The sequence below is a fragment of the Dermacentor silvarum genome, chromosome 1 (genome assembly GCF_013339745.2).
Source record: "Dermacentor silvarum isolate Dsil-2018 chromosome 1, BIME_Dsil_1.4, whole genome shotgun sequence".
Lineage (NCBI taxonomy): Eukaryota > Metazoa > Arthropoda > Arachnida > Ixodida > Ixodidae > Dermacentor > Dermacentor silvarum.
Genome location: NC_051154.1, coordinates 56,978,019 through 57,001,027, shown reverse-complemented (window position 1 = coordinate 57,001,027; position 23,009 = coordinate 56,978,019). Strand labels below are relative to the sequence as shown.

General features: G+C 42.1%; 1 protein-coding gene across 1 annotated transcript; it reads left to right on the top strand.

The window, feature by feature from the left end:
* Positions 1 to 3,796: 3,796 nt before the first annotated feature.
* Positions 3,797 to 22,833, top strand: LOC119463756 (uncharacterized). The gene is made up of 5 exons (XM_037724586.2): positions 3,797 to 3,923; positions 5,654 to 5,669; positions 17,602 to 17,746; positions 19,260 to 19,644; positions 20,764 to 22,833. The coding sequence occupies exons 1-5, from the start codon at positions 3,867 to 3,869 to the stop codon at positions 21,094 to 21,096; spliced, it is 936 nt and encodes a 311-aa protein (XP_037580514.1). The 5' UTR covers positions 3,797 to 3,866; the 3' UTR covers positions 21,097 to 22,833.
* The last annotated feature ends 176 nt before the right edge of the window (positions 22,834 to 23,009 follow it).

Sequence of the window (23,009 nt, the reverse complement as noted above, 5' to 3'; positions counted from 1 at the left end):
CATACATCACAGCATTCGTTTCAATAAAGAACAAGCACAAATCAAGCATCCAAACCACATAACTGATGATAAGGCACTCTTGCTAACAATGCGAAGCGCGTAGCGTTCCCCGCATACGTTTGGCGGTAAAAATTACTGTTACGCAAGCTGCCGCCGCGACGGCAGCTTGCGACGTGCGGAGTGACGTCACTAGCCTTTCATACATAAAAGAACCAGCCCAGCAACTGATTTCATTGTTGTTGCAGCACCGCTTTGGGTCGGCAACGCATAGTTAGGACTCCCGAGGAGCAGCGTGAATACGAGGAACGGCAAACGAAAAAAAAAAATGGCAATACGACCAGAGGAGGCGTGCTGCCAAAATTACCATTACTCCCATTACTATAATTACCAGTACTACCATTACTCTAAAGAAATCTAGTTTACTAGATTTACTTCTAGTTTACTAGATATCTGCGTCACAAATGTATTATTTGCGGAAACTGTGTCTGGTGTGTTGGTCAACGACATTAGTGTCCATTTGCCTGTTTTCTGTTTTGTTCCAGTTAGACTATATAAGTCTAAATTGACCGCGGTAATATACAAGTCTAAAGACATTAATGAAGAGTCTTTGGATAAATTCAAATCACTGATTGACGATACCTACTTGGGTACCATATATGGAGTTGACCGATGTAAACGAAGCATTCGAAGCTTTCCTTCAAACATTTTTAGCATGCTATGATGAAGCCTTCCCCTTGAGAGAAAGGAAAATGAAAAATCAAAAGTTTAGAAAACCATGGATAAATAAAACGTTGTGTGAGAAAATTAAAAAGAGAAATTAAATGTACCATAGGTTCATTGAAACTAAAGATCCTGATCTCTTTTCAGAATACAAAAAATATAGGAATAAACTAAATAAAGAACTGAAAATGTGGAGCGCTTTACGCTGATACGTAATGACTCCAAGAAAGTATGGTGGCAGGTAAATAATTTATTGAATAGCAAAACTCAATCTCACCTATCAGAGATAACTACATCCAATGGAATATCGACTGGTTCTGATTTAGCTAAAGCATATTAAATCAGTTTTTTTGTTAATGTTGGCACTGCGGAGTACAGTGACTCAATGTCGCGTAGGACGTACTCAAACCCGATAAACCCACTATCAAACTCTGTTACCTTCTATCCTGCAACTACCACTGAAGTCGCTGGTTTAATTATAAACTTAAAAGACAATGCATCAGCAGTACATGACGACATCAAGGCATTGCCCCTGAAACATGTATCGATGTCTATATATGTGACGTCTTGATGTACATTATAAACCTCATGCTTGCAACCGGCACGTTCCCCAATCATTTAAAGGTAGCTCGTGTGTGTCCAGTATACAAGGGTGGTAACAAAAATAAAATCTCAAATTATCGACCGATATCTATAGTGCCAGTGTAATCAAAAGTGTTTGACTTGAAGGCTAGAAAACTTCTTTCATAAATATAGCGTTAAACTAGCTCGCAATGTAGATTTGTGAACCAAATGTCTACTGAACAAGCATTGTTGTCCATAAAAGAGAAAATAATTGATAATATTGAATGTCGGAAATGTACTCTTTGTTTACTTCTCGATTTTCGAAAAGCCTTTGACTGTGTCCAGCATGATATTTTATTGCATAAATTGGCTGATTATGGAGTTCGAGGTATACCTTTGGACTTATTAAGAAGTTATTTGTCCAACAGGCTTCAATTTGTAAGAATTAATCATTGATCGAACACGGTGTTCCCCAGGGATCAATTTTGGGACCTGTATTGTTCATGGTGTATATTAATGATACAACAAATATTCCTGACTCACCCGATCTGGTCATGTACGCTGACGACACCAATGCCCTTTTCAGTGACTGTGCCCTAACTAGATTAGAAATAAGGGTAAATGATTATTTAAACAGGTTGGGGAATTGGTTGATCGTAAATAAGCTAAACATCAATCTTAATAAGACTACATACATAATATTCCGACAGACCAATACTACTCAAACAATTTAGTGTAGTTATTAAATATAAAAACAATTTCATAAAACAGGTTGCCAATCACAAGTTTCTAGGTGTTTGGTTTAATGAAAACCTCTCATGGAATGTACATGTTACAAATTCAGTAGAAGATTTGAGTAAAATTACAGGATGTCTTTATGAAATTACTAATTTAATACCCAGATGGCTCACGATTTCTATGTACTATGTTCTTTTTTATTCCAAAATATCATATTGTATTGATATTGGTGAGGAACCAGTTCATCTGGAAATTTAAATAGGTTGCTTGTTCTTCAAATAAAAGCCCTTAGAGCCATTGAAGGTTATTACGGCAGACCGCGGGATTTTTATACAGAACCCTTATTCAGGAAATATACTATTCTACCCACGCATCAAATTTATTACTGTCGTCTACTGCAATACATTCACCAAAACAAACTGTATGCCACTCTTCCAGACAGGCCTGCCGTAACGTACCATCTCAGAACACGTAGACAATTCGTACCTATTACTCGAACTAATTACGGGAAACAGAAATTAACCTTTCAGGCACCATTTGTTATAACAAAACCTCACTTGATGTGGAATTCTCGACATCAGCAAAGGTTTTTAAAAAGAATATAAAACAATATTTTAGTGAATATCCGATATAGTTGTACTCGCTGTGGGGATTCTCTGTAGGACAAATGTTTTATTTGTGATCATTTATATGTATAAATATTAATCTATTGTATTGATGCATCGTCATAGTTGTTTTATATGTACAAAGCCATAGTATTTCTGTTATATTATATCAACTCATGTAAAGGATCTACACATGTATTTTGTTGCTGTATATGTACGGGATGTGTGTGCTGCTTGCTGTAACAGGGAGCCAAGGCCCCGTCAGGCCTACCCGCCTTTTGCCTTGGCTTCCCCATTTCGTTTGAAAGAAATATACACTAATATAAAAAAATCAAATCAATAAAACATTGCATCTCAGCAGTTGTAATGGTGGTTTTCAACAGCTTCGCTGGACATACACTTTCGCAGGGCTGGGATATGGCAAGTCAATTTTTTTCAGTATAAAGATAGCTAAACAGAGATGAATATCTTATCTTGAATCCTATTACAGATTCCGTACTCCTAACATGTCCGCGGTATCCACTGTAGCCTGAACGATATGACGTTTTAATTTTCAATAAAATATATCTACCTTTTCGTGTTGCATGCACGAACTGTACTGATATCTTTCAGAACACCTGTGGAACTCATGCAGCTGAAGCACAGTAAGGTATAAAGTTGGGCTATAGTATAGGAATGCGCACATACTTGAAATCAGCACAGAAAACGACAACACGAGGAGGCTTGACCTCCCGGTCCCAACATGGGACTAGCCAGGTAGGTGGCAACACCCTGTAATGGACTAGAATAAAGTTTTTTGCATCCATCCATGAGGGCACGTGATATCTCCTCCTCCTAGTGTTGACATCGTTTCTTTTTCGTTTTTTTTTTTTTTTTGCGCCGATTTCAAACCGAACCACATTCGCATAGGACGCTAGTGCGGACGCATCAAGGCTTCCATTTGGCGCAAACTCCTTTGCGTGTAAAGACTGTGCTAGCACTTTTACCAGCGACAGCCGCGACCAGGAACTTTAGGTGACTTTTCCTGGCTGCATTATGAGCCCGGGATCCAAGGGCGCCTCAGCTCCCAGATTCTTTGTTGTACTGCCATATCGCGCCTTATCGGACCTGCCGTATCCGAGAACAATGCCCGATGCTGGATTGTGGAAACAATAAATAAAGAATAGCTTCGCGCTTAGTAGACTTGCACGAAAGCAGAAGCGTCCCAGCGCTGACGCTCATGCACTCAGAACTTCGGACATGGCCCCTCTTTCGAATACCGTTTTCAGAATCTTCGGAGCTCTTCTAGTGGTTTTCGTAAGTGACTTCAAGTGACTTCATTTCATGAATCTCCCGCTACAGGGATATCACAGAGCCGGTGTCGTATCTTGTTGGGGGCCCGCCAGTATATAGCATTTTGTGCACGACCAACGGTTTAGATAGGCGACTATGACAGATCCACTTTTGCAGTATTGGACAAATATTTCTAGTGGAAAAACTGCAAAGGACATAATGCGAGCTCATGTGGGCAGGCCCAGCATTGCTAGTGAGCAGTTGTCAATCTTTGTTACATGGATACACGGCGATAGTGGAGAAAAACACTGTGAGTTATGCGTGCTTGCTCGAGCCCTTTTCTCCGCTATATAGTTGTGAGCCCGACCTCTAACGCACATTTAGGCATAATCTCTTCTTGAATGAGTAGAAACGAGGAGTGAAAAGTTGCTAATCCGAGGAGAACGGGCAAGGTGCTTACCTTCCTCCAACAGAGTTATAAGTCATGCAGATTTATTTCACCTAGGCAAAATAAGGGACTAAAAAGAAAAGGGAATTAACATCATAATAAATGCGCAGCCTATAAGAATCGCAGAAAGGTGAAATGCAGGTCTAGAAAGAAAGAAACGACATTGAAGGAATATTTTCTTTGATGCCGGTAATATTTAACGACAAAGTACATATTAAAATGCTGATAAGCTCCGTCAAAACGTTTCATACCAATTTTTATATACCGCACCTTTCTTATACTTTAGACTTGTCAGTTGACTATGTATGCGTGATTGCGCATTATTAGCTACGTTCTCCTTTTTTCTTTTTATTTATTTCGCTCTCTCACTTTTATTCTCTTAAACTTTCTATTTATTTATTTATGCAGGTCCAATCGTCTGCTTCACATTTCACCCAGAAATTGGCGACATGGCAAAACGTACTATCTTTAACGGGTGCACTACTCCTAGGTATAGAAATTATAGGCAAAGGATTGGCAAATTATTTCAACCGGAAGCAAGACGAGACAATAGAATTGAATGTGCCTCTACTTTTGCACATATTCTGTCCCACTCTCGAACATACTTTTCACGCTGATACGTTTCCTTTCTGAGAAGATAACGGGATACCTCTGAGAAGATAAGGTCACAGCTGCTCTTTTGTACGCCACAGTCCATGTATGCACACCTTTATGAGTATTCGAACAAGGGTTGTCTAGGGAGCCAACGTTGCGACAAGGGGACTTGCTTTCGTCAGACCGTGAAGAAAGAGGAGGAATAAAATTTTATTAGAACCCATGAATATCGTATGGTAGGCGGTGTCCCCAGTCCAGGACCCCGGTCGATCTGCGGCCGTCTTCGCCCAGTCTACCAGCTCGATCTGGTTCTCAGGGCGAGAGCTGGTCAGCTCTCCCTCCCACTGCTCGTACGAGGGATCAGGAAGTACTTCTATGGTGGGGTTAAGCTTACATGCCCATACCATGTGGTAGAGCGTGGCGGGCTCCCCACAGTGAGGACACGAGGAAACGCAGAGGGTAGGACAAGTCCCCCTTGTCGAAACGTTGCAACAAACTCAGGCTGATGATTCGCTTCTCTTCCAACCCTGTCGTGGCATTCTCCCGATGCGCGTCCAAATTCATTCTCCACGAGCCACAAAGCATTTCAGTCTCAACTGCCGTTGCTGTGGCTGTAATCGCTTACTGCGAATTGCGCCTAAGAAATAAAATGGTTGCATTAAGAGTGATGCTGATCGAAAGTCAATCGTAATTGTGTTTCTCTTATTTGCAGATACTGAAACACTCTGGTAAGTGGAAGAAACATTCTGTTTTCTCGTTATGCCAGCAAACGCTGACGTATTCGCAACTCATATCATACAGCAGCAACACTGTACAAGCTCGGTGTTTCGTCGTTAGAAGATTTAAAGCATGTTAATGCAAAAGAAATCGATCTGCAATGTGCGCGTACCTATCAACCGTGGGTTTTCTGTTACCCTGCCCTCATTTGTGTTCTGTATATCACCCATGTTCACGGGGAGCCGTAGTCACGTTCTTTCACAAAAGGTCATGTTGGAAGGCTCCTTCCTGTTTCCTGCATGCTCCGATCTCCTTACCGACTATCAGTGTTGTCATTGGTTATTACCGCAAAAAAAAAAAAAAGGGTCCAGCGCAAGCATGAATATAAGTGGAAATCTGTGTGTTCATGCAATGGCAAGGTATTCGCAAACCAACTTTATGACACGAGAACAATACAGATTGCCGATGAGGCTGACCTAAAAAAAAAAAAATACCATAACTGCTACCTATAGTGAAAGCAGATATGCTCAAGCTTTCTACCAGATCACAACTTCGACTTTCGACATCATATCAAACTTGGAATTATATCCTGCATTTTAACGCGCGTTTCGCCACTTGTAAAGAAGGTGCAATTTTTCAGTTTCTGCATATGAATTCACTTTCCAATTTCATCTTGCCATGATAACCTAGACCTAGTCGACAAAAAAAAAGGGGGGGGGGGGGGGGAGGAAGCCGATAAGCCTCCCGTATACGATAATCTTTTTCTTCATCGCTCTAATCAGCGAGGAGGCGGTGTCGCTATATACGTATGCATGTTAAAGCAGGACGCAATTTTCTCTTAGTTCCAGGGTTCTGCAAGCTTTTAACTATTATGAAGTACTGACACTCCGACACAATACAGGGTTTATTGCTGTAGTATATAGAATCCCACATGGTAGTACACGGCAATGTTTAAGCTTTTTTTTCGAAAGCTTTCTGCATAATATTTCTGTGAACAATTTCAACATCGTTTGCAGTGGTGATATCAACAGAAATTTTCTGCGTTGTACGCGTTTCCTTAATAACTTGAACAATGTTCTTAGTTCACTGGTTTCATTAACTTAATCATCATGCCGACTCGAGTTACAGTTGCTGCTGCCCAAAACCTTTAACTTAGTGGGCACCAGCATTGAAGCCACTATATTTCATGCAGGCACACAATCGGACATCAGCAATCACTCCTCTGCTTTTGCCATATTATGACACTGAGAGCAAGTGTAAAAATTATTAACCTGAACCACTCACAGCTTCATGCGTGTCTGAAACTGCATTAGAGCTATTTGAAACCGAAATAAGCGAATTTTATCGGTTAATGGTATTAAAGAGAATGAATTTACGCGAGGTTTACTCTAAATTTGTCGACAAGTTTGTCCAGATTTACGCTAAGCAATTAATATGTAAAACTTCCAAACAACAAAATAAAAAAAAAAGTTGGAAGGTGATTCAACCTCTAGTTGACGTCGATGAAAGACAATGTCTTCCTGAGCGAGCTGGGAGTGAAGATGGGGCGGAACTACTGCGCACGGCACTCTTATCACGTGACCCCTCGTGTGAGGCGAGTAGGAGGAGCGGCGGACTGCTTAAGATTGAGAAATTTAAACTGCACAATATTCGGGATCGGCGCACATTTTAGCAGCGGAGCTGTTTCAGCCGGCCGTTAGTCCGTCCGTCGCGGACAAAAAATGTGGGCCGATCCTGGCGGTAGTGCAGAAAGGGCCCAAGCGCAATGGCACATCATTCATTCATTCATTCATTCATTCATTCATTCATTCATTTCATTTCATTTCCCATCTCACAGTACAGATGGAGGGGTTGTAGAAAAAAGCTGCGCCAGGACAGCTTGACGAATCTACAAACCTAATTTTCAGCAGGGGGGCAGTACAGGAACTTGCACAATTTTAAAACAGATAAGTACACCAAGGAATAACCAAAGAATACACAAAACAGCAATATGTACGCATAAGCAAACCTAAGCCATGTTATGTAAACACATATTATGAAGTTCTTCGAGCGAACAGGAAAACAAATCAAAATTAATGACAGCATATAGCCATTAAGAAGAGATGGAAGAGTATAGGGAAGGCGTTCTTTTCCAAGATTAAGTCGAGGTATCGGTACTATCCAATCCTCGCCATGCCTTGTTGGATAGCCTAATACCTTTTTCCTTAGTTCTGATAATTTGCTGAGGTTGGTTATATTATTTCTAATTTCCGATTTAAAGATGACACTAAGGCAATAATTATAAAGGCTATGTACTTTAATCACTCTAGAGTGACTAAATAAAGCTGCGCTCGGATGTCTGTATGACGAATTATACGCATGTCGGAGATACCTTTTTTGGATTAAGTGAATGCGCTCAAGGTTAGTAAACGTTGTAGTACCCCAAACTAACTGGGAATAATTTAAATATGATCTGAAGATTGAGTTGTAAATCAGTATCTTAGTTTGTGTAGGAAAGGTATATTTTAAACGACCCATAGCGCCAGTGATTTGAGCTATTTTGCATAATACCTAATTAGCGTGACAATCCCATGACACATTCGAAGAAAATATTACCCCTATAGGCATTTGAACTGCTCCACTATTTCTACAGGACGTGAATTTAAAATAATATCTTCATGCGGTGGGATCAGTTTATTTTCCGGCCTAAAAATGAGAGCCTTAGTCTTACCCTCATTGATCTTCATTGAATTACCTGCGGACCAATCCTCGAGAGCTTTCATTGCGACGTTACATTAGTCAATAAGTTAGGAAATGTTATTACCGGCCAAAAATACACTTGTACATATCATCCGCATAGATGACAAACTTTGCATTATGGCTAATGTTTATTATATCGTTTATATAACTGTTGAAGAGTAAAGGTCCTAGTATACTTCCTGGAGGAAGACCGCATATGACAGGTTTTGGTGCAGACTGTATACCATTAAATAATACCACTTGTTGCCTAAATGATAGATATGAGTTCAATAATGATACTGCTTTCACTCGGAAACCATAGCACCACAATTTATTTAGCAAAATTTTATGATCCACGAGGTCAAAAGCCCTTAGGGGGGGGGGGGGGGAATCCACAAACATACCATTGACAATAGCTTTGTTTTCTAGTTGTGTTATTATATACTCTTTTTGTTCGAGTAATGCAGACTTATTTGATTTGCCTTTGCAGAAGCCAAACTAGTGAAATGGTGTTAGCAGGTTGGATTTATGAATGAAGTTAGAGAGTCTTTGATGAAGCAGTCTTTCAAAAGATTTTGAGAACACTGGCAGAATTGATATTGGTCTGTAGTTTCCAGGAACATTTCGATCGCCTTTTTTATAAATGACAATGACTTTCGCTAACTGCATTTTTTTTTTCGGAAAAAGGGCACTTACTAAAGAGATATTCAAGATTTGAGCAAGTATTGGGGCGATTGTTTCAGCTACATGCTTCACTGGCCGTATTTGAATGTCATCAATGTCACAGCTACTGCTGTTGTTAAGATTTCTTATCACTGACACTACTTCGCTTTCCATAACTGGGTGCAGAAAAACTGATTCATCATTTCGAATGTGTATATATTTGCAAGCATCAGATTGAGCAGCACTAGTAGTCAGGTTTGTTAAAAACATATTGAATACATTAGCTAATTCTGCACCAGATATTTCCTTTCCATCAATATTTATATTGGTTAATACAGTGTGTGCACTCTTACGCTGTAAGAGTGTGTTTAATCTTGCCCATAGTGTACTATGTCGAGAATTCTTGATATCTAGAAGTGATAGATGATAGGAAGCTCGTGCAGATCGCAGTTTATTGGTAAATTTATTCCTATATTTCTTAAATAGCGCAAGATCCTCAGCTTGTCGAGTGCCCAAAATTTCCTGTATAACTTTTGTTTGATTTGTATTACTCTGCGGAGCTCTGGCGTTATCCAGGGCTTGCGGATTTTGCGACTTTTCAAGTGTGTCACGAGAGGAAAACAGTCATGATATATTTGTCACTAATGCAACAAGATAAAGCCCCCGATATAACATTCGTCTGCATAGCGTTAGTGATAATCAGATCAAGCACAGAATGGCTTTCACCTGTGACTCTTGTTGGTTTATTAATGAGGTTAAGAAAACCATTAGAAATAATGGTCGTACTAAAATGGGAATGCTCATATCAATATTAAAATCACCACAAGCTATCAACGTTTTCTGATTGTGACAATGAACAACATAAGCCAGAAACAGGTCATAAAACTGCAGAAATGGTGAAATATTACCGTCTGGAGGCCGGTAACATACAGAAAAGACAGTGCTTTGCGTACAAACCGACAGAATTTCATAATATCGGGTTATTACTGTGTATGAATCAAGTATTTGCCCTTCTACATCGTTGCTAAGCAATAGTGCTACACCACCGCCGCGGACGTTTTGTCTATTTACGTAATATGTTTGTTATTGCATGCACGAAAAACGGGCTTACATATTATATACAGCATCAGGAGGTCCCAGAGTGAGAAATTGCCAGGGGGACCTACTATCATTAGTGGGTAGATAAGAGTATTAGAGCAGCAAGAAGAGGGCGAACGAACAAACAAACAATGAAAGAAAATAAAAAATAAAAAGCGCGTCACGAAATAGAATTCGTACGGACCAAGTTATAATAAATAGAAAACATTTAGATATGTATTAAAACAGCGCTACACAATAATATCACAATAAATAATCATAAGCAGGAATATCGAGTAACGTGAAACAAAAAATTTGGCTCTTCTACATATTACTAACGGGCTTACTAACAACAAAAAATACAAATTGTTTTACAGAAATATGAAGCCTAACGATACAATATTAAAAGTAATGTAAAGAAAATGTAATAATTATGAAAATGTATTTATGACAAATGAAACGATGGTTCTGCTAACAGTATTCTTTTCATATTGTGTTTAAAAAACTGCAATGAAAGAGGTGACTTAATATTAACAGGGATGTGATTCCAAAATGAAATACCATAGAAGCGAAGTGTAAATTTTCCATAGTTTGATCTGATTTTAGGTAAGAGAAGATTATTGCGTTCTGAAAACCTAGTATTATTTTTGTTCATGAGGTTATTAAAAGGAAGGCTGTCTAACGATATTTCACGATGAAAGAGACGAAATGTAATGAGTGACAACTTGTGATAGAACATCTGTTGAATGGGTAAAATGCGAAGATGTTGATAGATGGGTAAAGAAAGGCAACAGAATGAGCTAAAAGTCATTAATTTTATTGCCTGATTTTTAAGACGTTCAAGTGGTTTGAGATGAATGGCATATGTATTACCCCATGAAGATGAACAGTATGATAAATGACTATTAATATAATTAAGCATGATACAACGAGCTAATAACATGAGGTTGGAAGAATGCTCGTGTTTTAATGATAATGCGGATGCCAAATGAAACCTTTTTTATTAGCGAGTTGGCATGGCTATTGAACTTGACGTGTTTGTCGAGAGCAACACCCCGGAATTTAACAGTATCAGATGTCGGTATAGCATAAGTATTCAACGAGACAGTTATGGAAGAAGTAGTCGCAGTTTGTGGGTAATGAAATAGTAGAAACGTGGTATAGTCTTTCAATCTAGAAACACCATAGTCACATGTGCTCCACGTCTCCGTTAGCATTATCGCAGAAAATTGAAAGGAGAAACCGTCAAAAAATTCTAAACACAATACTTTGTTTTTCAGTGACCTTGTATCCAAGTGAATACATTTGTCAGAAGCCGTCTAAAACATTGACACCACTTGATCCACATCATTAGACAAAAAATAGCGAATATCATCCATCGCGCTTGCTTTGAACACAAAATAATAAACTTAGCATCAGTTAGAGGTTATCAAGATCGCCGTTACTCCTAATAACAATAGCAACTGCGCCACAGGACTTTCGGGCGAGAATTTTCCCATTTGCATACCATACGAAATCATAGCCTTTTCCCTTTGCTTTCTCTTTCGCAGCTCGAAAAAGTTCTCTGTGTTAACGAGTTCAATTTTCCCGAATGAAAACTTTCGATTCACTGTTCTTTAGCGCGTTATTTTTCTGCAGCCAAGTGTCTCTTCTCTATTGTTTAGTAAACCTGATAATAATTCCAGGAACTTTATCTTGCCTCGCTGGCAGGCGGTGAACTGATAGAACATCAGCATCAGTCAGTCGAGGGACTCGAAGCGTGTCAGCAACCTGATCTAGTGAAGATAATAGGTTCCCTCCCGCAACAACAGGGACACCACGTACTTCCAAATTAAGCTGCCGGCTGCGAAATTCTAGGTCATTTATCTGTTGCCGAAGCTCACGCTGTACTGCAGTGTTAACCATGTCCTTTTCTTCTAGCTCTGTCACCCGTGTTCTGAGACCCTTTATTTCAATGCCTTGTCAGATTATCTTTTGTTCAAACTCCTCGAACTTTCTTGGCATAAACGGGAGTGATTTTTTCATGTCACTGATTTTTCCAACTAAGGTACGCAGGCTTTCGAGCTTTTGATTAATTGCCGCGAGAACGTCGGTTTCAGCTTTGCTGTGAGCAGCGCGTGCTCCAGCGCTACTGCATGTTGGGCATCTCCAGGTCGTTTTAGCACTTTCTACTTTTGTTTTAAATGATTTCTCAGCTATGCCGGCGCACTCAGAACATTGCACCGACCCTTCCTCTTTACGAAAGGGCAACTGACATGTAAAGTAAGTATGGGACATAGCTGACACTTGCGAAATGTGAGCACAAAACAAGGCATACACAGGAACAAACAGGGCAACACTATGGCAGCGGAAGCAGCAACATTGTAGGTTGATTCTTGATACAGTAGTAAGAAATTATTTGATCGCCAACCTGTAACAAGCAGAATTCCACGATTAGCAAGTGTTTCCACGATCTGCCACCGCTGCCAAATGACCGCCAAGGAGCAAGACGCCCACTTATCAGGGTTCCCGCGAACATACCAACTAGCGAAGCTGAGCCTGGCTGAGTCTAGATAAGCATGGTTGGGACTACTTAAGCTTAGTCAGTCATCGACAGCCAATCGATAGCCAATCAATAGCTAATCGATCAATAATCAATAAATTCCGGAAAATGCTGGGGATGACTTGGTAGTGCTTAGCCTAGCCCAAATAAGTGGCGAATACCTTGCGAAGCCAAACGATAGTCAATCAATAGCTAATCGATAATCAATCAATAATCAATGATGGTGATGACTTGGTAGTGCTTAGCCTAGCCCAAATACATGGCCAATACCTTGCGATAGCCAATCGATAGCCAATAAATAGTTAATCGATAATTAATCAATAAATTCCGCAAAATGCTGGGAATTATTTGGTAGTGCTTAGCCTAGCCCAAAATCCAGGACTACCTAGGTGCCCATCAGCTCCGCTGTCTCTTTAGCATTGCGCCTCCAGTGCAAGCTATGCTAATTTTTTTATATTGCCCATACCCGCTGGAACGGGCCACATTCTTACACTGCACTATCTCAGGGACTTGCCCACGAAAGAGGCTAGAAACCCGCATACACGATACAGAAAAGTGAGGCTAACTCGCCAAGGACGACATTGTCTTCAAAAACTCAGAAGAACGTGGGTTACTCGAGTCCACAAAAAAATTATACAAAAAATAACTTTATCGTGCATTCATGCGCACATCGTGTCCGTCAGCACTAAAGAAATGTTGAAATTTTGCTACACAAGCTCAATAGCGAGCTTAGACGGCAAAAGATTGCCTACTAATAACTATTCACTCACATCACAAAACCCGATGCCGCGTGGAAAGTGTTTCGCAGCATTTTGGGCAGTGAAAAGAGGCATTTTGCACCAGATAAGATAACAGTGAATTACTGCAGACCATGTGACACATATCTAACTATTTCAATGCGCACTTTGTTGGAAGCCATATGCGACAGCTTTCATGCTCTACCTGTTCACAGGTAGAGCGTGCAGACCGGTAGAAACATTGAACCAAATCGAGGCACCTAGACCGAGGCACCACAGTGGTCGCCTTTTATTTATTTATTTATTTATTTATTTATTTATTGTTACGATAACAATTATATGGACACTCCAAGCGGATTTCTGCCGTCGGCGTCGCCATCGTCGTCGCCGTGAGGTTCCGTATAAAGTCCAAGGGCGATGAAATCGTCGCCGCACGCCGTATGTGCGAGTGAAAGCGCGCGAGGGACGCGCGCTTTCACGGAGAGCGAACGCACGGCAGAGAGCATTCTTCTTCTTTCTAGGGTTTTACGTGCCAAAACCAGTTCTGATTATGAGGCACGCCGTAGTGGAGGACTCCGGAATAATTTTTGACCACCTGGGGTCCTTTAACGTGCACTACAACACAAGCACACGGGCGTTTTTGCATTTCGCCTCCAACGAAATGCGGCCGCCGCGGCCGGGATTCGATCCCGCGATCTCGTGCTCAGCAGCGCAACGCCTTAGCTGACTGAGCCACCCCGGCGGGTGGCGGAGAGCAAACGGGACCGTAGCGCGAAAGGCCATTGGGGAATGGGAGGGAGGGAGGGAGGCGACGTCGTGCAGCGGCGCCAACGGCGCAAGGGGAACTAGCGACTCAGTCTCGCACGCGAAAGGAGGAAAGTGGGAAGGCAACGCGGGAGGGAGGGGTTGCGTCTTCTACTCTGCCCGCAACTGCGCACTTGTACTTTGGGCGGCCGGTCGCCCGCGCCGTATCTTGAAAGCGATTTGCCGACGGCTCATAGCTTTGTATGCGCTGTGCGTTCGCCGCTCAGTTTCCGTTGAAGCGATATACCTCACGAACCTTCGCTCGCTGCTGCTACTGCGCTTGCTCACGCCACCGTTTTGACAGCAGTTGTCTGCAGTCGTCGAGTGTTTGCTTGTGCGTGCTGACACCATGCTTGTTAATTCAGTTAGTAAGTGAATGTGTCCAAGCTTATACAGCCGACAAAACTACCATCCTTACTCCGTATAGCTCTCTACTCATTTGCTATCGCAATTTATGATTCGCCTTTCGTGCAAAACTGCGACTTTTTCATTTATTTATTTATTTATCTATTTATAAAAGTTTTTTTTCTATTTCTCTCATTGCCCTTGCTTTGCCTAAAGGTACCGAATAACGGAAACGGTGTTCAGACCGCCGCATTAAAGACAATTTATTCTTTAAGCCGACAGACGAAACAAAGTTTGAGAACGTTCATAACCTTGAAAAACCCGCCGTGGTTGCTTAGTGGTTATGGTGTTGGGCTGCTAAGCACGAGGTCGCGGGATGGAATCCCGGCCACGGCGGCCGCATTTCGATGGGGGCGAAATGCAGAAAACACCCGTGTACTTAGATTTAGGTGCACGTTAATTAAAGAATCCCAGGTGGTCGAAATTAATCCGGAGTCCCCCACTACGGCGTGCCTCATAATCAGATGGTGGTATTTGCACGTAAAACCCCATAATTTAATTTTTAGTGACCTTGAAAAAGATAAGGACTTGATATCAACAGATAAAGCCGGTAAAATACTTTTTTAGAATACTGCAGCTCTTAATCATATCTCTAATTTGGCTCTCGAACCAGACACTTTTCTTAATCAAATGAAGAGGCAAGGTCTCACGTAACACACAAAGGTAGCAACAGAAATACTGTGAGAAACTATCAGCCAAAGTCTTTTTTTTTTTTGTCTTTTCCAAGGGGCATGAAAAAATAATTTCTCCCGCATAACGGACCTCTCTTCAAGCTGAGGCATCTTATCAGACTCGCAATTTGGCTTCCGCAAGTGAAAAACGACAGAAACGGCCTTGCTAACACTAAATGAAAGCATACTTCGCGACATAAAAGTTCTACACAATAGCCTGCAACAGGCTTCGTTTTCATATACTTCTCTGAATATTTTGATTGACTTAGTCATGACGTTATTGTAGAGAAATTATTGTTATGCGGCCATTCATTGAAAGTCTTTGTATTTACTCAAGCCGTGTTTACGAGATCGCAGACTACCTGTATCACTACATTGTTTAAGTCATATTTTCTTCCTGTCTCAAGAGGTGTGCCCCAGGCAGTGGCTCGTGAAGTGTATTTTGAATGTGGGGGAAGAAGCTGAGGCTCATTTTACATACAGAAACTTTGCTTTCTTTTTATTTTTTCTTGTTTTTTTTTTCTTTTGTTTAAATCCAAGACCTAATTGCTATATATTAGAGGGGGCCGGGTCAGCCTGTTGGGTTGGGGGGCGAGGCCCGCCTGCAGTAGGACCTGTAGTGGCACTCCCCCCCATCTACGCCTCCTCCCCCCCCCCCCTCCCCCCCCCCCCCCCCTGTATCGGAGCCCCAGCGCCCAGGGAAGTATTCTTAGTCCCCATTCATTTAATATCTGCATTAATGATCTCGAAAATATTGACGAAAGGGTAAAATTTATCACGTATGCCGTTCATGTCAGGTCACAGCTCTGACATGAGCAGGAACTACTTGGCATCACCTTCTCCACCCACCTTAGCTGGAACACACGGAGAAAATCTTAGTAAAGACTTTCCTCAACAAGAGCACTATCATTATTTTAATGCCTCCTTCCCGCGAAAGTAAAACTACAAGCGACTATGCATTGTTCGCCTCCCGGTGAAATTAACGTAGCATTGACTGGACAACAATCAAACCTAACAAGAAAGTTACTTTCAAACAAAAAAGATGAAAAAAAAAGGTTATTCCGCATATTGCGAACGTTCCTCACGTAGCATCAACTAGAACACTCATTGAAGAATATGGCGCAAATAAAGTTCAGAACTTATACAAGTTTCGAATATTAATATCATGTTATTTTTCACCTACGGTTCGTGAATAGTTCCTGATAACCACCCCGTCCTAAAAATCTAACCAAACTGACCCGCGTTCGCGGAAAGTTGACCTGTGGTTGGTACCTCGTTTCCGCACAAACTACAAACATAACGTACAATCCAACATGCCGGCTATTTTGAATCGATACATGCTAACAGTTTAGAAAGAAAAACTGCACCGATAAATGGTGCGTGTTTTTATTTTTCGTGGTGTGTTATTTGTGGTAGTCTCTTTTATTAATACGCTTCAGTGTTGCTTCTACTACATGATCATACTTTAGTTATCCTTTGCTTTTGTTGCGAACGATGCCACCTCTGTTATGATCATTATCACTGCGTCGTTGGAATGTTCTATTCTCTACTGCTTGATTCGCATTATTTCCTCTTCTTACAAACAGCGGCCTGGCAAGCTTCCGATTTTCCTCACGGAAATATAGCGGGCAAGAAAGGCGATGGCGAACCGTTGTAGTGCGGCAAAATAGAGGCCCTGAGATTTTTAGCAATTTTACTCTGCAGCTAATCACAAGCTTACAGATCCATGTTGTCTTATATTAAGCAGGAAATTAAAAAAAAATATGCGTGCTTGATGCATGATGCTCATTTGTTTTATTTGAGAACCTAAACATTAAATCTTACAAAAACTAGCTTTTTTTTTAAGCGCCTATTTTTTCTCTATCTCTCCTTGTTTTCTTGTTCTCAAACCGCAACGTGTCTTCTCTTGTTATAATGCGCGAAACTCGATATTGCGTATATTTTGTACCACGATACATGTCTGCACGCTGCCAGTCCGTACTGGGGCCCATGTCAAGCTGCCTGTATAGAGCAGTTTTTATCCTTGAAAACGTTCCGGTTGTCTCTGGATAAATAAATTTGAATGTGAATTTATGGTGACCGCAACGAAAGCTGCGATGCATCTTAGAAGCGTTTATTTGGAACGTGAAGTTTCTAGAGTGATCAGTGACCTGGAAGACGAAAATACGTCAACAAAAATGTTGCAAAAACTGAAATTTCCGATGCGCTAAATTCTGTGAACAGAAATGAATTCCAATAGATTACAATGGTGGCTTGGTGCCGATTGTACCAAAAATAGTTCATTTAAGTAACGTTCATTGAACAGGCATTTTGTTGTTCTAAACAGCTGACGCCAAGAAAGTATTGAACATCAATGATAAGGTCAAGGACTTCGTTCAGAAACTGGGAAGACAACACAACACGAAAGTTGTGTGGTGGGACATGCATGGCAAGCCAGAGAAGCTCCTCAGTAAAGGGGACGACTACAAAAAGTGAGTCTTTCATGAAACAAAGCACGTTTTAAGGTGATATATAGTTACACTGTATATACAGGTTGTCCCGACAATCATGCAGCAGGATTTTAAAATATGCAAATGCCACGTGTAGCTGGACAGAACCAAGGTAATGTTGTTTGCCGTCACTTGAAGATACTAAAATTATTTTTTTGCATTCCGCCTAATTAGATAATTAATATTAATTAAATAATTAATTACTCAACTTCTCAATTATTATAATTACATGAAAAGTGTGAATGAGAAAATTGTAGAGCAACATGAAAAACTCCCGATACAGCTTTCTGTTGCTTAATGCGTGCTACATAAAAGTGTTTTTCCGAGCGTGAAAGAAGCCGCGAATACACGCAAAATTGCCGCGCGACTGGCCGCTCGAGGCACTTTGCGTGTATTCGCGGGCTTCTTCAAAGCTCGAAAAACACTTTTATGTAGCACGCATTAAGCAACAGAAAGCTGTATCGGGAGTTTTTCATGTTGCTCTACAATTTTCTCATTCACACTTTTCATCTAATTATAATAATTGCAAAGTTGATTAATTAAGTAGAACTAATTATCTAATTAGGCGGAATGCAAAAAAATAATCAGAGTATCTCTAAGCGACGGCAAACAACATTACCTTGGTTCTGTCCAGCTATAACGTGGCATTTGCATATTTTTAAATCTTGGTGCATGATAGCTGGGACACCCTATATATATATATATATATATATATATATATATGTTTGTTTGTTTGTTTGTGTGTGTGTGTGTGTGTGTGTGTGTGTGTTTGTGTGTGTGTGTGTGCGTGCGTGCGTGCGTGCGTGCGTGCGTGCGTGCGTGCGCGCGAGGGAGGAAGTGGCATCGAAGTTCACGTGCATAACCATATCTAGTTTATCTGCAATCCCCGTCGATTTTATCACGATGCCGCTGTATATTTCTTCTATATATTGGGCGCTATTCATTGTCAAGCTGTTCACTCATGCCTTTTTTGTCTGTCATATTATACATGTTGCATTACGCTATTTTATACATAACGAATGGACCCCCAATTAGCCTGCTAACCTACGGCATCTACGGTTCTACTCTACTACGGCTAACTACGGCTTTACGACATTTGTTCAGTGTAGTTGCAACTTGCATTATAGTATAGCGGGTTCCGTTCCACCTCGAACGATCATACGAGGACCTCGTTCTCTACAGTTTCTCGTTTCGCGCCACCATCAATGGATACCCGCGTCTCGATCCTGCCTGCCAACGCACTGTCCGGTCACAGCTCGCATGCGACGCTTCCATAGGCCGCCGCATACTTAACCCAACCCGATTTCTCATTTCCCTGGATTACTATGGCAGAAGCATGGGGTACCCAGAGAGGCGCCGATTAGTCTTTTCATATGCATTCTCTCTTCCTGCAGATGGAATCATTTTGCGCGCTCGAGGGGAAGGAAGCAGGCGTCTGCCGTCTCTGCCGCTCCACTTCTGAGGGCACAGCCTCTCCGTTTCGCCTTCTCTGCAGGTACCAAGTGTCGGCCAAGGCAGATCCAATGCGCTACGGCCCACGGTCAAACGGCACAGAGAAACCGGACACCGTGTATGTGGCGACGTTCAGGAACGAGCAGCCTTCGCAATCTCAGAAGGTCATCATAGAGCGCAAAACGCGCCGAGAGAGGCACGCCTCCTGGCAGTCTACAAAATCCATCCACCTCGACGTCAACGTCAGGACGTCGCTTTCGCTGTCGGGAATCTTCAACTTCAGAGCTGGCGTCGACTACAGCTACGACCTGACGAGCGGCGAGAGCCACGTGGAAAAGGAAGTCGTGGAGTTTTCAATCAAAAAAGAGATAACCATCCCTCCTCGGACTAAAGTTGAAGTAGAGTGGGTAATCACTGAATCTGTTGAGGTACGTATACCCTCGCTTGAGCGGGCTCTGCCTTACAAAGGCTGCTGTTCTTCTGGCAAACTCCGTCTCTCAACGCGTTGCTAAAACGTTAACGCTGCGTACGGCCACACCCGAACGCGCAGCAGTGTGTGATGTGCGCGCTCTTTTATCGACGCTGGTTACAATCACAGATGACATCAAACATTGTGATGAGGCTATCGGTACACAAAGGAGACGGTGGCGCCAGTACACTGTTCTCCGCATGTAGCCCTCAAAGCTTCATTCGTGAAATATCAGAGAAAAAAGTGCTCGTATCTCTACACCTTGAAAACAATGGAGCGCTGTGAACTCTTTCATGCGGTAGGAAGTGCTTGTATTATAACTCTATTTTCGAGAATATTTCCCGACGGTGCCCGATCAGAGTGAACGCGGAAAGGCTGAAAACGAGCGAGTTCGTAAGGCCTGTTCCATGGTATGAAAAAGAAAGATAAAGAATAATAAAAAAAATGCGTAGAGAATACAGCTGCACAGAAAAACAAAAAAATAGAAAGAAAAAAAAACTACACAGGGACTCCGACTACGAATTGAAAAGTCGCACTGTGTCGGGAAGGATGATGAAAAAAAGAAAAAAATCCACCTGCGCACGCACTGAGGAAGGCATCTGCACAAATACGGACAACACACGTTCACTCTCAAAAGATCTTGGTTCAGGTAGGCCAATTATAACTTGTGACAATCGAAGGATGGTTTAAGCATGCGCCGCATGCCGCAATTACTGATATGGCACGCCTAAAGCTCGGTCATAAAACGCACTTCTTTATTCCCGTGTCTTAATAGACCCTCACTATTTCAAAAATTGCATCCGCGACAGTGTAAAAAACGCTGTACGGCGTTCCGCAGGCCAGCAGTTGTTTGTGTTCATTTAATATCCGATTGAGATAACATGTTTGCAATCGTATAAAAGCGACTGCGACTAAAAGGAATTTTGCGAACTTCTCCGATACGACATTCTACGAGCTTGTTAGTTTTCCTCGACGGGTACTCGAAAGGAAAGCACCACGTAACGCATGGGTATTTCTGACACCTTCGGTGAGTAACCAAGAAATTTTGCTCGGGTAACTTTGATTTCTTCTTTTTCAGCGTTATCCGTGGAAATCAGACGTTCTACTAGACGGGTGGTTCGCGCTCTGGTTCGAGAAACGCGTGCACAACCACCATCTCTGGTTCTACCCGATCGACGTGATCAAGGACCCTGACCTCAAACTGCACGAACCGTCGGGGGTGGTGTACACCACCGAAGGAATCGCCGAGGGTGTCAATTTGATCAGGAACGAATTGCGAGTCCGGCAGCACGATCTCGTGCCGGAAACTTCGGCGTCAGCGAACACAACCACCTATCGGCTGAAAGGGGGAGACGTTGTGTCCAGAACGGTCAACGAGCCATCGGTTGTTGGCGTCAAAGCTTGGCTCTAGAGCGAAGGCGCCACCGCGTCCGCGACATGTGCAGCTCATCTTTATGAGGAAACTTTAGCACTTGCCCTCCTTATTCGAATGCACGTGAGACGCAGACGTTCTCTCATTAGGCAACCGCAGAACCGAGTTGAATAAAACTTGTTGAATTTGTTGAATTCAAAGGAACGAGTTCTATAGTGACGGTAGGCAGGCTTTTTTTTTTTATCCTTAATGTAGACCACTATTTCTCTTAGATTAGCCAGGGCCGGATTAGGAAATACGAAGCGCCCCGTTCCTCCGCGTCCTGATAAATGGGCCTCTTTCAACATATCGCATGGGTTGGGCACGGGGCTGCAGCCCCCTAGATAGCGAACCAGCACAGTGTTTCTTGCACGGCGTGTATCGAAGCGCGAAGCGGTGGAGAATAAGGCTTTTTACTTATGCTAGCGCACGTGGTTTATATGCGGTTTATAGGATACATCATTATCGAGCAGGGTATTCTGCAGTTTAGATTTAAATATCGGCGATATTACGGCATTTCTACTATAGTTGTGTGACATAAAGAACTTTGTCTCCTTGCCAGGTCTTCTGGCATAGCTAAAGAATATCAGGTGTGACTAACCTTACTGCCTATAGTTTCCACATTTACCTGGTTCCGCGGGCTCTCGAAGGGGATAATCAACCTCGCGGCAGCGTGCCGAAGCATCCTATGATACCGTGACAGTAATAACGAGCATGCGCTTTCATCGTGGCTGACGGTAATGTGCGCACGCCGTCCGAAGACGCCGAGCTTGAAGCAGCGGCCGGTTAACGTGGGCACGAGAGCGGTTCACTAGGAGCACATGTTCAACTATCACGCGGCGAGTTGTTGCAAATCAGGCAACCTTTTTTTTATTATTTATTTGTGCAATAAATGAAAAAAAAGCTAACGAAAAGCTAAAAAAAATGTTCGAAGTTTAATAATCAAGCTTTCAACTTCGTAACACCGTAAGAATAGCAAATATCGCGCTTCTCTAAACAGCGTCTATTATTAGTGCGTTTAAAAGCGTAAGAAATGTATGGTCTACGAAATTTTTGTTGTTTCCAGAACTTCATTAGCTCGCTGTCGCAGCTTCATTATCTGGCTATCCGCAGGCAAGATTTTTTTCTTTTCTTTTAAAGCAAGAATTTAACATAAGCACACAAACAGTGTCTTTACGGGCACCGCCACGAAAAAAAAAACGAAAAAAAAAAACAAAAAACAGTCCAGTACCTGGGTATGTCGTCCGCCAAACAAGAGTGAAGGAGTACGCACAAATCCTTTCATATATGCAGGGTGTTTCAGCGAACACTTTCAAAATTTTTGAAAGGTTGCCGGTGGCAGATATCACAATTCTAGTTCATGAGCTGGACTATCCGAAGAAGCGCACATTAATTGCACAAGCAACTGAAATGCATAATCGATTAATTACAAAATTCACAAATTACATTTTTAACTAATCACCTTATGGCCCATATTGCAATGCACAAATTCTAGCCGTGGAGTCAGCAAGGCGGAACCACTTGGAACGAATTATCAGGATGACACCAGCTTCAAATATTAATTCCAGAACTTTGTGGAGAAATGGATTGACGTTACAGTTACTTTTGTGCTTCGATGCATAAAACGACGCTTTGTTAAGAAAGTGAATCAAACCCCTGACCTCGTGCTCAGCAACAGAACGCTGACTGAGCCACCGCAGTGGGTCTCACCTAGGTGTATACCTTTCATGCTACTTCTACAAGGCAAGATCATGGGCGTCACGTCGGCAGGATATTGCCTTGGGGGCGAAGGGGGGGGGGGGGGGGGTTGCAAGTGCCCCTTTTGCACCCTCCCCCTGCCGACGCGCATGGGCGAAATCTAAAAATACTGGTTTCCCCACCAAAATTACCATTCGCGCTGGCACGCTCGGGTA